Genomic DNA, 15,343 nt, shown 5'->3' on the forward strand with positions numbered 1-15,343 from the left:
ACAATGAAGGAATATGTTCACACTGAAGAAACATGTTGACACTCAAGGAACGTGTTCACACCAAAGGAACGTGTTCACACTGAAGAAACATGTTGACACTCAAGGAACGTGTTCACACCAAAGGAACGTGTTCACACTAAAGGAACGTGTTCGCACTGAAGGAACTTGTTCACACTGAAGGAACGTGTTCACAATGAAGGAACGTGTTCACAATGAAGGAACATGTTCACACTGAAGGAACATGTTCACACTAAAGGAACGTGTTCACAATGAAGGAATGTGTTCACACTGAAGGAACGTGTTCACAATGAAGGAACGTGTTCACAATGAAGGAACGTGTTCACACTGAAGGAACATGTTCACACTAAAGGAACGTGTTCACACTGAAGGAACGTGTTCACAATGAAGGAATGTGTTCACACTGAAGGAACACGTTCACACTAAAGGAATGTGTTCACACCGAAGGAACGTGTTCACAATGAAGGAACGTGTTCACACTGAAGGAACGTGTTCACACTAAAGGAACGTGTTCACACTGAAGGAACGTGTTCACAATGAAGGAACGTGTTCACACTGATCCACACTGAAGGAACGTGTTCACACTGAATGAACGTTTTCACAATGAAGGAATGTGTTCACAATAAAGGAACGTGTTCACACTGAAGGAACGTGTTCACAATGAAGGAACGTCATCACACTGAAGGAACGTGTTCAAACAGAAGGAACATGTTCAAACTCACAATGAAGGAATATGTTCACACTGAAGAAACATGTTGACACTCAAGGAACGTGTTCACACTAAAGGAACGTGTTCGCAATGAAGGAACTTGTTCACACTGAAGGAACGTGTTCACAATGAAGGAACGTGTTCACAATGAAGGAACGTGTTCACAATGAAGGAACGTGTTCACACTGAAGGAACGTGTTCACACTAAAGGAACGTGTTCACAATGAAGGAACGTGTTCACAATGAAGGAACGTGTTCACACTGAAGGAACGTGTTCACACTAAAGGAACGTGTTCACAATGAAGGAACTTGTTCACACTGAAGGAACGTGTTCACAATGAAGGAACGTGTTCACAATGAAGGAACGTGTTCACACTGAAGGAACGTGTTCGCACTGAAGGAACTTGTTCACAATGAAGGAACGTGCTCACACTGATCCACACTGAAGGAACGTGTTCACACTGAATGAACGTTTTCACAATGAAGGAATGTGTTCACAATAAAGGAACGTGTTCACACTGAAGGAACGTGTTCACAATGAAGGAACGTCATCACACTGAAGGAACGTGTTCAAACAGAAGGAACATGTTCAAACTCACAATGAAGGAATATGTTCACACTGAAGAAACATGTTGACACTCAAGGAACGTGTTCACACCAAAGGAACGTGTTCACACTAAAGGAACGTGTTCGCAATGAAGGAACTTGTTCACACTGAAGGAACGTGTTCACAATGAAGGAACGTGTTCACAATGAAGGAACGTGTTCACAATGAAGGAACGTGTTCACACTGAAGGAACGTGTTCACACTAAAGGAACGTGTTCACAATGAAGGAACTTGTTCACACTGAAGGAACGTGTTCACAATGAAGGAACGTGTTCACAATGAAGGAACGTGTTCACAATGAAGGAACGTGTTCACACTGAAGGAACGTGTTCGCACTGAAGGAACTTGTTCACAATGAAGGAACGTGTTCACACTGATCCACACTGAAGGAACGTGTTCACACTGAATGAACGTTTTCACAATGAAGGAATGTGTTCACAATAAAGGAACGTGTTCACACTGAAGGAACGTGTTCACAATGAAGGAACGTCATCACACTGAAGGAACGTGTTCAAACAGAAGGAACATGTTCAAACTCACAATGAAGGAATATGTTCACACTGAAGAAACATGTTGACACTCAAGGAACGTGTTCACACCAAAGGAACGTGTTCACACTAAAGGAACGTGTTCGCAATGAAGGAACTTGTTCACACTGAAGGAACGTGTTCACAATGAAGGAACGTGTTCACAATGAAGGAACGTGTTCACAATGAAGGAACGTGTTCACACTGAAGGAACGTGTTCACACTAAAGGAACGTGTTCACAATGAAGGAACTTGTTCACACTGAAGGAACGTGTTCACAATGAAGGAACGTGTTCACAATGAAGGAACGTGTTCACAATGAAGGAACGTGTTCACACTGAAGGAACGTGTTCGCACTGAAGGAACTTGTTCACAATGAAGGAACGTGTTCACACTGATCCACACTGAAGGAACGTGTTCACACTGAATGAACGTTTTCACAATGAAGGAATGTGTTCACAATAAAGGAACGTGTTCACACTGAAGGAACGTGTTCACAATGAAGGAACGTCATCACACTGAAGGAACGTGTTCAAACAGAAGGAACATGTTCAAACTCACAATGAAGGAATATGTTCACACTGAAGAAACATGTTGACACTCAAGGAACGTGTTCACACCAAAGGAACGTGTTCACACTAAAGGAACGTGTTCGCAATGAAGGAACTTGTTCACACTGAAGGAACGTGTTCACAATGAAGGAACGTGTTCACAATGAAGGAACGTGTTCACAATGAAGGAACGTGTTCACACTGAAGGAACGTGTTCACACTAAAGGAACGTGTTCACAATGAAGGAACTTGTTCACACTGAAGGAACGTGTTCACAATGAAGGAACGTGTTCACAATGAAGGAACGTGTTCACAATGAAGGAACGTGTTCACACTGAAGGAACGTGTTCGCACTGAAGGAACTTGTTCACAATGAAGGAACGTGTTCACACTGATCCACACTGAAGGAACTTGTTCACAATGAAGGAACGTGTTCACACTGAAGGAACGTGTTCACACTGAAGGAACGTGTTCACACTGAAGGAACGTGTTCACACTGATCCACACTGAAGGAACGTGTTCACACTGAAGTCCTCTCTGGTCGCTGTTAACAGAAGGGGAAACGCTGCAGACGGCGCCAACAGGAAAAACCAAAAGCCCACAGGAAGTGACATCAGACCAAACTGTTCACCCAGTCTGAGGTTTGCTGAGTCATGTTAACATGACGTGTGAATTGTGCATCCGTGGGGAGTCAACGTGACCTTTGATGGCCGTTGAGGTTAAACGTCTGGCTTTGTTCACATGACCCTAATCCATGACCCTCAAGACAAATGACACCATCTTCATCTTCTTCATCTTCCTCATCGTGGCTGGCACCGAAGACGTTCAACGTCTTTTTAAGTTAGCAGAAGAAGACCCGGGTCAGTGTGTGTCCTGATCCTGGGTCCTGACCCTGGTGTTCACAGCTCAGAGGGCTCCTGGCTGGAAATCAGTGTGTGACAGGTGTGTATCCTCACCTGGGTGGGGAGGGTGTGTGTGTTGATGCAGTGGGGGTGTAAATCAGTGTGTGACAGGTGTGTATCCTCACCTGGGTGGGGAGGGTGTGTGTGTTGATGCAGTGGGGGTGTAAATCAGTGTGTGACAGGTGTGTATCCTCACCTGGGTGGGGAGGGTGTGTGTGTTGATGCAGTGGGGGCTGCTGGTGGTCCTGAAGATGTGCCGATTCATCTCAGGACAGACGTATTGAGCCCAGTCCCTTAAGGTGGAGGGGGGTGTCTGGTGGAGGACGGTGGGCTTAGGTCTCTCCTCTGCAGGGGGGGTCTGGACAGACATTCAAACATACGTTTAGTTATCAAAAAAAGTTTTTCTTTTACACTCACATCACTTCCATGTTCTTTTCCCAACACCTTTTAAGCTGTCCCCTCACCTAAAGGCAAATGTGACCCCCCCCCCCCCCCCAACACAGACAGAATTCTGGATGACTTACCTCTTTACTTTTTTTGCCCTTGCCCTTTTCTTTCTTGGACCCAGCAGACGGAGGAGACTGGGATTGCTGCTGTTTGTCCATCTCACTGGAAATGTCAAAGCACACCGCCACTGACACCTGGGGGGGCAACACGACAGCGTTTGTCCCTCATGCAGCCCACACACCGTCAGCGTTTCATCCACCACGTTCACTTTTTCACCAGGACGGAGCACCTTCCACATGTGGAGCACGAAGCCGTGAGCTCTGAGCAGGTTCCTCTGGTGCTCCGGTGACGCCCGGCCACACACCACGGCCAGCAGGGTGTGCGCTCGCACCAGGACGTCCAGCTGACGCACCCCCCTCAGACCGGACACACTGGTGACCCCCCCCACGGCCTCACGCACTGAGCCTGACCCCGTCTCTATGGAAACGACAGGGAGGACACACACACAACGGTCCATGTGATGATATAGTATTATTACATTACACATCACAAGACTTTAAACAGCACTTTGCTCCTCTGATGGGGTAAAAGCACAGGGGCAATTGAGATGTGTCCGTCCCTCTGGAACACACCACACCAACCACTTTTAACCCTGACGTGTTCATGAATATTGTTTGTGCTCCTGTTGTGACACTGAGCTCCACAATGACGAGCTCTATGACCAACTTTATTTTAAAAGTCTCTCTAATCTACATTGATGTTCATGAACGCCGTTGAGTTCCACCCGTCTCTCTTTAACATCATCCATGGCTTTTATATTTTTAACTTTGATTATTGGGGCGTGAGGTGAGTGACGACTCCCACTGGACTCAGTTCCAGCTCTCTGGATGGAAGTGTTGTGTAGATGGAGTTGAGAAGACATTCACACAACTGTAACATGACACCATGAAGAGTTGTGGAGGTCCTGAGTACCTGCTTCATTTCCTGATTCCGTGTCCTCGTGCAGAAGCAGGTCTATGGCCCACTGGATCTGACACTGGGCATCACGACGGGGAAAGTTGTGAAGGTAGAGCCATTCTCCAAACTCCAGCAGGAGGCTGATCTTCTCCCACCGGGTCTCCACACTCTGTTCACAAAGGACAGCAAAACAACCAGTCAGACGTCTGGACAGGAAGTGTTTCCTTAGCTGAGCTTCTGTCTCATAATGACGTGTGGCCTGAAGCTCCGACTACAGGAACACCTGTGGATCGTGTGAAACGGGTCATCTTCTTCTCCCTCAGAGAAACCTGCTGAGGGCTGTGAGGAGAACTTAGGAACATGGACCAATACCAATACTGCTCCTGCAGAAAGATGCTGATGATGTGATGATGCTGATTTGGTGAGCAGTAGATGTTAGGTGTCAGTGCTGTATTATAATAGTATATCTTTGACTTTGTGTGTTTAACTTTAGTTACCTTAGTTGTATATGGTTCTCTTTTACTCCATTATTCTTAACTTATTGTTATTTCAATTCTCTTTTACTCCATTATTCTTAACTTATTGTTATTTCAATTCTCACCAGATGCCTAAGGAACAATGTCTGGTACAAAGCATCATCATCTAATGCTGAGTCAGAGTCTGATGTAATGTCATGCTGGCTCCACAAGGTGGTGCTAGAGAATTTCACTAGATATGGTATCTGATCAGTACTTAAACTGCACACATGAACATAATTGTTATTTAAAATGTGTTCCAGCTCCATGACTCTGTTGATGAGCAGGTTTTTGTTTGGGCGACGATATAAAATCGTTCCAGAACAGAGTTTTTACCACCAGACAGTCGATGGAATTCTGGTAGCATGCCAGTTGTTGTGCAGTATGTCCTGAACACAGCGCCGCCTGGCGCCACAGTGAGGAACAGCACTGATCTCCTTCAAACTCCTCCATGTCCACCAGAACACTTTGACCCAGCTGAGCCTTCAGCAGTATCTGCTGCTTCATCAGGGGTCTGTAGAACACAGGGTACAATAGTACTTCAATTACAATTAGTTTACTTTCCACTGATTATTTCACTATTTCCTCCAGTCAGGCCTTAAAATGAACTTTTTTTTTTGGTAGCACTGGTGCTCCCAAATTTAGAAGTTAGTAGCACCAGCAAAGACTTGAGGAGCACCTACCCAAAAGCAAGGCGTACAGACAGTATACGTATGTAACACGGCATGTATTTTATTCACAGAACCGTCAACACTTTAGTAAACATGTTAGTAACATTAGTTGGGTCTCCTGCTCTCAGTCCATCTCATCCACCTTTTCACTGAAGGCCCAGCAACAAAGTTCTCCTCAGGAGGACCCTCTACACCAGGGGTGTTCAATTAAAATCATGGAGGTCCTCTTAGTAAAAGGTCTGAACCCAAGTCCAGTCTGTGTCTTACAGCCGGTCCCTATGTCCACATTATCATTTATTATCAATTTTCAATGCAGGATATGTTTAACTGAGGTCACAGCCAGCTCTGTGACCTCACCAATAATAAAAGTAGACCCAGGAAAATACATTTTAAACCTTTATGTTAGACTGAAGAACACACAAACCTCAGGACTAAAAATAAAGTGTAAGAAGAGCTGAATAATCCTTTTTCTCCCAGATTAAAGACGTCCCAGCCTGAAGAACTGAAGGACGACACTTCAAGTAAAAAACATGAACATGTTCAGAAAGCATGAAGGAAAACTGGTTCTTTCAGGGGAAAACATGCAAACAGAACTTTCTTCATGGGAGAAAGGGGCATGTGGCCTGACAGTCATCTACATGTACACAAGGTGTACCTGTGTACACCTGGTGGTGGTCACCTGGTGGTGGTCACCTGGTGGTGGTCACCTGGTGGTGGACACCTGGTGGTGGTCACCTTGTGGTGGTCACCTTATGGTGGTCACCTGGTGGTGGTCACCTTATGGTGGTCACCTTATGGTGGTCACCTGGTGGTGGTCACCTGGTGGTGGTCACCTTATGGTGGTCACCTGGTGGTGGTCACCTTATGGTGGTCACCTGGTGGTGGTCACCTGGTGGTGGTCACCTGGTGGTGGTCACCTTGTAGTGATCTCTGTAATGTTGGTGACAGAGACCACTGGACTTGATCAGCATCTTTTATTGCTGCATGTATGTCTTCTCCCCTTGTGTGTGTTTCATAGTGGAGTTACACTCAGCAAAGAGCTCCTTATCTTTGTGAAGGAACCTGACACACACACACACACACACACACACACACACACACACACACACACACACACACACACGGTTCTCTCTGAATAGCTGCATCAAGATGTTAATATTTCTGACATCAGGAGTGTTTCCACACATCTCATCTGTTTTCACCCAAACAAAATCTCAACAACAGCTTTTAAGCACTTCTTCACAACTGCCCCATCACTGAAAGATGTTTTAATGTTGCCCCAAACTCCACCACGCCTTTAGTGAACATTCGTTTGCATTTTTCTGGGTCACTTTGCCCTCAGCTTGGACTTCAGGGGATAGTTCTGCTCAAAGCTCTGAGCTTTGTTCCATAGTGTCGCTTCATGTCACCACTTTTAATTCATGCTACGTGTTCAGACCACATGAAGTCAAATGGTTTGAACCGTCTGACGGAGGAATAAACATACATTCCGTCCACTCATTGTTAACCAGCGGTTTTCCTCGTTAACCTCCTTCGTTTGGAGCTCTGCTGTCTCCCTTCTTCTGTGCTCCTGTAGGTAAACTCACAGCGGTAGAGAGCTGTCTCACTTCCTGGTACGCTGACAGAGCAGGTAAAGAAACGATCTGATTGGCTGAACTGAGTGGAGCTATTACCGTCTTAACTGGAGGAGCAGCGCCCCCCGTCTGTAGCCAAGAACTGCAAGTAAAAATGCGCCAAGAAAATCTACTCTGGTGAATTTATCATGGAGGGTCAAGGGTCGGGACAGAACCATCACACGGTCCGGACCCGGACCGTGGTCCGCCATTTGGTGACCCCTGCTCTATAGAGAGACAAAGAGCGAGAGAAGAGGAAAAAAAGGCGCACCACATTTTTTCCCAAGTTGCACCGCTGCTCCCAAATATATTTGATAGTCGCACTGATGAAAATTTGGGCGAATATACGACCAAAATGGTCACAATTTGGAGCCCTGCTCCAGTCATTTTACTCCAGTTTAACTGTGTCTGTGACTCACAGTGTGTGTGGGGGGCTGGGCATGTCTCTGATAGCTTGGCCCAGGAGATGAAGAGCACGTTTCCACTCTTCTTTATCAGCGAGGATGAGGAGCAACACGTTGTAAAGAGCCAGTCGTAGGGTCAGGTCTTCTTCATCTACATAAAGTCACATATAAATGTTAAGATCATTTATAATCTGATCGTTTATAATGCACTGACTGACAACTAAACCTAAATAATTTAATATTCATTACATTTGATTTTTGTGAATTTCATTTGTTTCCTAATAGTTTGAATCTAGAATTTAAAATAACATTTAATGATTCTGTAAGAAGTGTCTGATAAAGATGGACAATTCCAAAACTATATTGATGAAGCTGAAATCTCTAATATCAATATCTTTTACTTGTAAACCATACAGACCAAACATCCACGTGATAACCCCTGGTTTATTTATGGATAGTTAAGTCTTACCAGATCTAACTTTGTGTGTCCCTGTGGGGACTAGTCCCAACCCCAAAGCCCCCCTCACCCCCCAGACCAATGAAGAACCAGGTCTATCAGCTGCTCACCCATTACTGTATGTCTGACAGTTGAAAGAGTCGTCAACGTCAGCAAGGTGTTTGTCTGCACCTGAAATGTAAAGGAGACGGATTGACAGCTGATCCAGTATCCAATATATATATATATATATATATATATATATATATATATATATATATATATATATATATATATATATATATATATATATAAAAAATATATATAAAAAAATATATATATATATATATATATACTGTATATATATATAAGTACTTGTTGTCTGACCCTGGTCTGTACGTGACCCTGACCCATTATCTGTGAACCCACAGATGTAACACTCCTGTAATGCTTGTGAGGCCTTTTCACACTAGTAATGGAATGGTGTTCAGGCCAGATGCAGCTGAAGGTTACCGTGGTGTAAGACTTTATAGTTGAAGAAAAAACCACAAACCAACATCAGTCAGAATTCTCCTATGTGCCTCTTTCATTAATGCGTCCATGTGTTTCTTTCATTTGTTTTGTTGTTGTGTGATTAAGGAGTTATTTGTAGCCCTGAATGGATTACTGTCTATAAGCAACCATTAAAGAGATGTTTTCTAACGCACACATTCACTTTGCCCTTCAGTCCATTCAAGTTACAGAAATCTATTTTTTAATTAGATTCATCAGAGCAGAGGGAAGAACTTTTCATTTTACCACATCCTCACAGGTGTCAGCTCTTCACACCTCTGCTCCAGTGTCCTCACCTTTCATGTTTTCATTCCATTAGTGTAAAACAGACATAAAAGTGTACAAAAATCTGAAAAAAAGGACTTTTTGGCTGTGAGAACAAAAATAACAGAATTAAATTTCACACCTGACTCTCTTGCGTTGCTCATTTGCTGTTAATTTTTGCAGGTAACTAACAACACAATGAAAAGTTTTTGAACGGTGTGTGTGCTACTGAGGACACAAAACTGTTTTATTATTACAACACAATGATTGTGTAACCTAGTTCCAGCAGACAATCCCAACACACTGCTGTAATAAAATATTATCACGGACCATCTCCCCTCAGCCATCACCAAACCCTTCCTCCTAATGTGTTGGTTTATTTACGATGTAATTACAATTTCCCATCATCCTCCCTGCTTGTCAGTACTACTGCTGCTTTCACTTTCAGCCTCACCAGCCCCCCAGTCCCCAATATCTCTTTGCTGCTGCAATAATTAACTATTTAAAATTGTGAGTTTAAGAGCGGTGATCTAATTACACACAAACACTGGTAGCTGGTTTACCTCTTTAGCTTGTTGAACTTTATGTTGTCCTTAAAATTCTGAAGCTACTGCGACTTGTTACTCAGAGTCTCATCTTTCAAATATATTATTGTCAAACATTAATTTCTAACTGATAGTAGTAGTGTAATTAATAAGGATTATGAATTTTAGGGACACCATTTATTTTCCTAGAATAAGTATTAGAATAAGTTGCTAGAATAAGTATTACAAGGTTTTTAGTCACATGTCAAGAGGATGGCAGTAGAGAGTTTGTCAGATTGCAATAGCTCTACATAATAAGGTAATGGAGCTCCAATGGTTAGAGACAGAGCATAGCAGCATGACATCTGTCTGCAAGCTCTAGTTGATTTGACCATTTAAAAAAAAACACCAAATAAGAACAACCAGTGGACTAAGAATAACACTTAATGATAATAATACTCCAATCACCTGATACATTTATGTCCTTGGAATGTCTGGATAAAGGTTTTAGATATTCTGACTAGATACAGTATAGTCGGTCTCACATCTACGCACAGCTCTGGTTCTGGAACCAATGGTCTCGATGGGGGCTGGACCCTCAAAGGTGTCAAAACTGGAACGGGTAAGAGGCGTGAGGCTGGTGTGGGCTAACTCGTAGCTCCTCGGCTCTCTGCTAACGTGTTGGAGTTGACCCGGTAGAGGGAGGGGCTGTTTCCCTACTCCTTCAGGTGGGGCAATGTGTTCTGAGTTTACACCCATACGCTGAGCAGCAGCTCAGTGTACGGACCCTTTCTGGAGTCCTTGGGATGGGTGCTGGAAAGAACTGCTGAGGGGCTTTAAAGGTCATGGACAATGACACCTGGACAGGTGCAAATAGCAGGAACAGCCTGGATGATCTGAACCTGAATGTGTTGAGTTGTTGGAGGTCTGTGCTAGTCACCGTCTGTCCATAACAACACCATGTTGGAGGGAAAAAGTGCCCACAAGTCCACTTGATACCAGGACACCCCAAGTCTTAGACCAAGTTCTACTTTATAGTCATATCAGCCTGTTTAGGGTCTTATGTTCTGGACACTGAGTTGGATTAGGTAACAGGAGAAGGAGATAGACCTGACAGACCCAAACGGTTTGAGAGTGTTTGCTGGGAATGTCTGCCTGAGGATCCAGTTGGTCTACAACTCCCACCTCCAGCAAAGTGTTGAACAGAGTCTGGAGATGTGGGGGGGGCATTGAGTATGAATGGTCTATGGTCCGTGCTGCTGTTGCCAAGGCGGCTGTGTGGAGCTGTGGTGGTGAGACTGGTGGTGCTGGTCACAGGAGCAATGCCCCAACCTGGTGGACATCAGAGGTGAGGGAAGCCATCAGGCTGAAGGAGTCCTGGTGGACTTGGGGGACTCTGGAGTCTAGAAGAAGCCGACGAGGACGGGCAGCGTCGCATTGCTAACGGCAGTCAGATTTTTTTCCAGTTGCGGTTGGACTCCACCAGGGCTGACCCTGGCACTGGTTCTGCGTAACTATTATAGACAGAATCTCCAGACACAGCCAAGTTGTGGGGGTGTCAGGTTTGGTGGCCTTATAATTAAGTCTCTGCTTTTTGCAGATGATGTGATCCGACTGGTTTCATCAAGCAGTGACCTCCAGCTCGCATTGGAATGGTTTCCAGCTGTGTGTCAGCGACCAGGATGAGGATCTAAGTCTGAAACCAGGGTTCTCAGATAAAAAAGGCGGAGTTTCCACTCCGGGTAGGAAACTGCAAGGCAAAGGTCTCTATTACCGCTCTGTCTACGTTCCAACCCTCCCCTATGGTGATGGTCATGAGGTCTGGACGGTAACCAAAAGGATGAGACTGGGAGTACAGGTACAGGGCGCTAAAGTGAGTTTCTCTGCAGGGTGGCCCCCCAGAGGTGTTGGTAGAAATGGATGGGAGAGGGGAGTGTGGGCTTCCCTGCTCAAACTGCTAATCCAGATCCAGATTAGTGGTTTGTTAGAAAATCTGATGGATTCATATTAGATACACTCAAAAACTGAGGAACTTTGAAGGTGGGTCTAAACTTTTTCTTGTTGTCCTCACCTCCTGCCCATAACCACAACTGGATGTTTTACTGTTTTATTTCCTACATATACAATACAGAGTCCATCAACCTCCACCGTTTGCTTGGGATGGTCACAACATTTGATATAAATCAAACGCTTTGGTTTAGTCTTGCTGACATTATAATTAAACTGAACAAAAATATATGAATGTTCTCTGAGAAGATCTGTGTGAGACTAAAAAAATCACTTATGAGCATAAAATAATAATAATACAATACAAAATAATACAAAAAAGAGTTCCTATTGAGTGGAGTGGATTGTAACCTGTGCAGGTTTCCTGTTGGTATGCACCAGGGCCGTCAGGATGTTCTCCAGGGGCCCCTGGAGCAGCAGCCTCTCCTCAGGAGTGTGTGTGAAGGGTAGACAAGCGTTCCAGTAGTGTCTGGCACCTGTGGCACACAGCGCCCGACTGCCGGCCTTCTCTGCATACCTGTGGAGGACAGGAAATAACAAGAATACAGAATACACTGAGAAATTAAAATGGGAAGAGACAAAGAAATAACAATAACGTCAGAAGTAATACTGTACATACATTATGCATGTGTGTGTATGTGTGTGTGTATGTATGTGTGTATGTGTGTATGTGTGTGTGTGTGTATGTGTGTGTGGTTTTAAAACAGTGACAGGCCGTTGGTCACTATGTCACCTGACACTGGAATGAAGAAACTTCAGAGCCTCTCTGTAAGAATGTAAGTCTCCACAGCCTCCGTGGACCAAACTCAACCCCCGCAGACAGGAAACGCTGCTCAGCAGCTCGTTCACTGCAGTCAGGCCATAGCTGGGGGGTGAGGACAGGGAACAGCTGGGATCAATACTTTAATATGAAACTGAAATAGCCCAGAACAATCCATCTGCTCAGTCGTCTCACCTGCAGCACTCATCAATGTATAACGTGTGTGTACCACGGAGCAGGACTTACACACACATCCATAAGAGGAGCATCTTCTGAGTATATAATGAAGGCCATACTTACAAACGGTAAGGTGCCGTCTTGAGGCTCCTTACTGCTGCGTCCTCCAGCTGCAGAGCTCTGTGGGTGCAGCTCAGCACCAGGCTGTGGTCCTCAGCGTGATGACAGGAAGCAGCCAGGTGCGCCCACACCTGCAGCTCCACCAGGGCGTCGGTCCAGCTGCACTCAGACGCTCTGCTCACCAGCTGTAGGAAGGAAAGAACACACGACTAGAGGAGGACAGGACTTATTAGTGACGCCGCAGTGACACGATGCAGGCAGCGACACATCACAGGATACAGACAGGATTTATTGGATTAGGGGTCAGATTAGCGTCTGCTGCTGCGTCTGGAGTCACTGAGGGAAACATGAACAGAAGGTAATGGTTCCTACGCTGGAGAGGCTGGGGACACTGAACTCCAGGGGCCACGGGTCCCTGTTGCACTCCAGCATCTCCAGTCCAATGAGGACGTGCGCCATCACCGATTGGTCGTCATCCTCCCCCTGCATGAGGAGAACAGAAACACACTGAGCACCGCCCTCACAGCGCTCCTGAAGTTTAATTATAGAACGACACACGCGTCTCACTAGTGGTGCATACATTAATCATGGGCAGGAACAGTCATACTGTATGCGTTCCAAATACCAAAGAGATGAGCTTATTGATAATAAATGACTTCCTATTGTGTGGAAAATGAGTTGATAAATGATTTATTAAGATTAAAGATAACCCACAGTGTTTATTCTGGATTAAACTACATCAAGTTGAAGGGATGAATCTAGGGCAGGAAACCTCTGACAGAGGAAACGGTTGTCACGGCAACGAACCAAGCACTGCTTCAAAATGATCTGCTTTGACAAGACGGGGTCGGAGGTCACGTATAGAACATGTGTGCACCGACCTAAACAGGATCCTGGATCTGTACTCAAACTGAGGTTTGTGTTGGTTTCTTGTCCCCCCTCCTTCCTGTTCTACTCCCCCTGTGGTGTGAAGAAGGAGTGAATGTTCTCCTCTCTCTGGAGGAAACATTCTCCCCTCCAGACATTTACCCAGGAAGAAATGATGAGAGCCAAACAGAAATGTATTCAGATTTCCACCATCATCCAGACGTTTGAGGATCTTCAGACTTCCTGACACAAACTCATGTTCAGGGAACGGTGGTGATACTCAATGCCTGTACTGCTAATGTAATCTAACCTTTTCTAATTCCATGAGTTAAGGTACATTGTGTAGGATATGATGAATATGTCTAGTTTACCATATTCCTCTTCTGATCTCGATCCAAGCAGTCTGTTGTAACAGAATCCATTAGTCTAGAATGTGGATCATGAGCAGGAGGTTAATCAGATCATCTGTTCAGTCTGACTCCAGCGGTGAACGCTTCTGTTTGTCTCTGCGACACACCTCCACAATGTTGGGTGGAATCACTCCAGGAGATTTTGTGCGTTTAGGGTAAAATTAGAAAAAATCTTCATCCGCTAAAGAAAATATTTAGCGTGGCTAGATGAAGCCCATGAGCGTCTACTGTCAGGGTTAGTGTTATCTTATTATATACTGTTATCTTATAATATGGTGTTATCTTATTTGTGTTATCTTATTATATACTGTTATCTTATTATATACTGTTATCTTATTATATACTGTTATCTTATTATATACTGTTATCTTATTATATACTGTTATCTTATTATATAGTGTTATCTTATTTGTGTTATCTTATTATATAGTGTCATCTTATTATATACTGTTATCTTATTTGTGTTATCTTATTATATACTATTATCTTATTATATACTGTTATCTTATTATATACTGTTATCTTATTATATAGTGTTATCTTATTATATACTGTTATCTTATTATACTGTATAGTGTTATCTTCCCCCTGACCACCACAATCAGGGGGGAGAACTACATGTTGATTCATGAACTGCCATCTGTACTGAAGTACAACGTATATGATCTGAATGTCAGTGTTCCACCCCTGCCTGAGTCCTTAAGGTGGGTTAAGCCTGAATGAAGCCCTCTGAAGGTCCTCCTCTGGCGTACCAGTACCTCCTCTGTGGTTTCCATCTTGGATCCGATCTGCTGCTGCTGGAGCTGTTTGGTCTGAACCCACGTGGATAAAACCCGTTTCCTGGCTGCGATGGGGACGGGGGCTCCTGGACCGCTGGAGCCGGACACGAGGAGGGCCAGGTCACACAGCTGGAACGGAGTGTCGTGAACAGCACTGGACTTACACACGTGTGCACAGCAGGTAAGATGTGGATACTGTACATTTATATACTATTTGTTTTTGACACGTGTATTTTTTCACCTTTTTAAACCATGTGTTGTAAAATTACTGTGATAAATGTGTCTCACCATTATAGCCCACTGTTAATAACAACATTACCTGTAGCTCAGGTAAAGCAGCTTATGAAGCATTTAGTCCTAAAGAGACCAAACAGTTCATCTTTTCACTCTAGTATGTAATCTATGTAATCTATTCTAATCTATTCTAATCTGATCATTCCTCCCCAGACAGGCTACAGATCTTGTGTCTCTCTTTGCACTTTTGTAATACTTTTAAAACATTTTTAAAATTAATTTTATACATTTT

General features: G+C 44.2%; 1 protein-coding gene across 2 annotated transcripts in view; it reads right to left on the minus strand.

The window, feature by feature from the left end:
* Positions 1 to 15,343, minus strand: part of LOC137604284 (cilia- and flagella-associated protein 46) — a 73,673-nt gene that overhangs the window by 44,737 nt on the left and 13,593 nt on the right. For both annotated transcript variants that reach the window (XM_068328352.1, XM_068328351.1), the window contains exons 15-26: positions 14,797 to 14,946; positions 13,134 to 13,244; positions 12,765 to 12,946; positions 12,438 to 12,569; positions 12,056 to 12,221; positions 8,489 to 8,549; positions 7,937 to 8,072; positions 5,570 to 5,747; positions 4,734 to 4,887; positions 4,051 to 4,238; positions 3,839 to 3,955; positions 3,511 to 3,672 (exon numbers count right to left, since the gene is read on the minus strand). In XM_068328352.1, the coding sequence (XP_068184453.1) occupies positions 3,511 to 3,672; positions 3,839 to 3,955; positions 4,051 to 4,238; positions 4,734 to 4,887; positions 5,570 to 5,747; positions 7,937 to 8,072; positions 8,489 to 8,549; positions 12,056 to 12,221; positions 12,438 to 12,569; positions 12,765 to 12,946; positions 13,134 to 13,244; positions 14,797 to 14,946 (1,737 nt within the window). The remainder of the gene's footprint in view (positions 1 to 3,510; positions 3,673 to 3,838; positions 3,956 to 4,050; positions 4,239 to 4,733; positions 4,888 to 5,569; positions 5,748 to 7,936; positions 8,073 to 8,488; positions 8,550 to 12,055; positions 12,222 to 12,437; positions 12,570 to 12,764; positions 12,947 to 13,133; positions 13,245 to 14,796; positions 14,947 to 15,343) is intronic.

The sequence above is a fragment of the Antennarius striatus genome, chromosome 11, assembly GCF_040054535.1.
Source record: "Antennarius striatus isolate MH-2024 chromosome 11, ASM4005453v1, whole genome shotgun sequence".
In the NCBI taxonomy this organism is placed as follows: Eukaryota; Metazoa; Chordata; class Actinopteri; order Lophiiformes; family Antennariidae; genus Antennarius; species Antennarius striatus.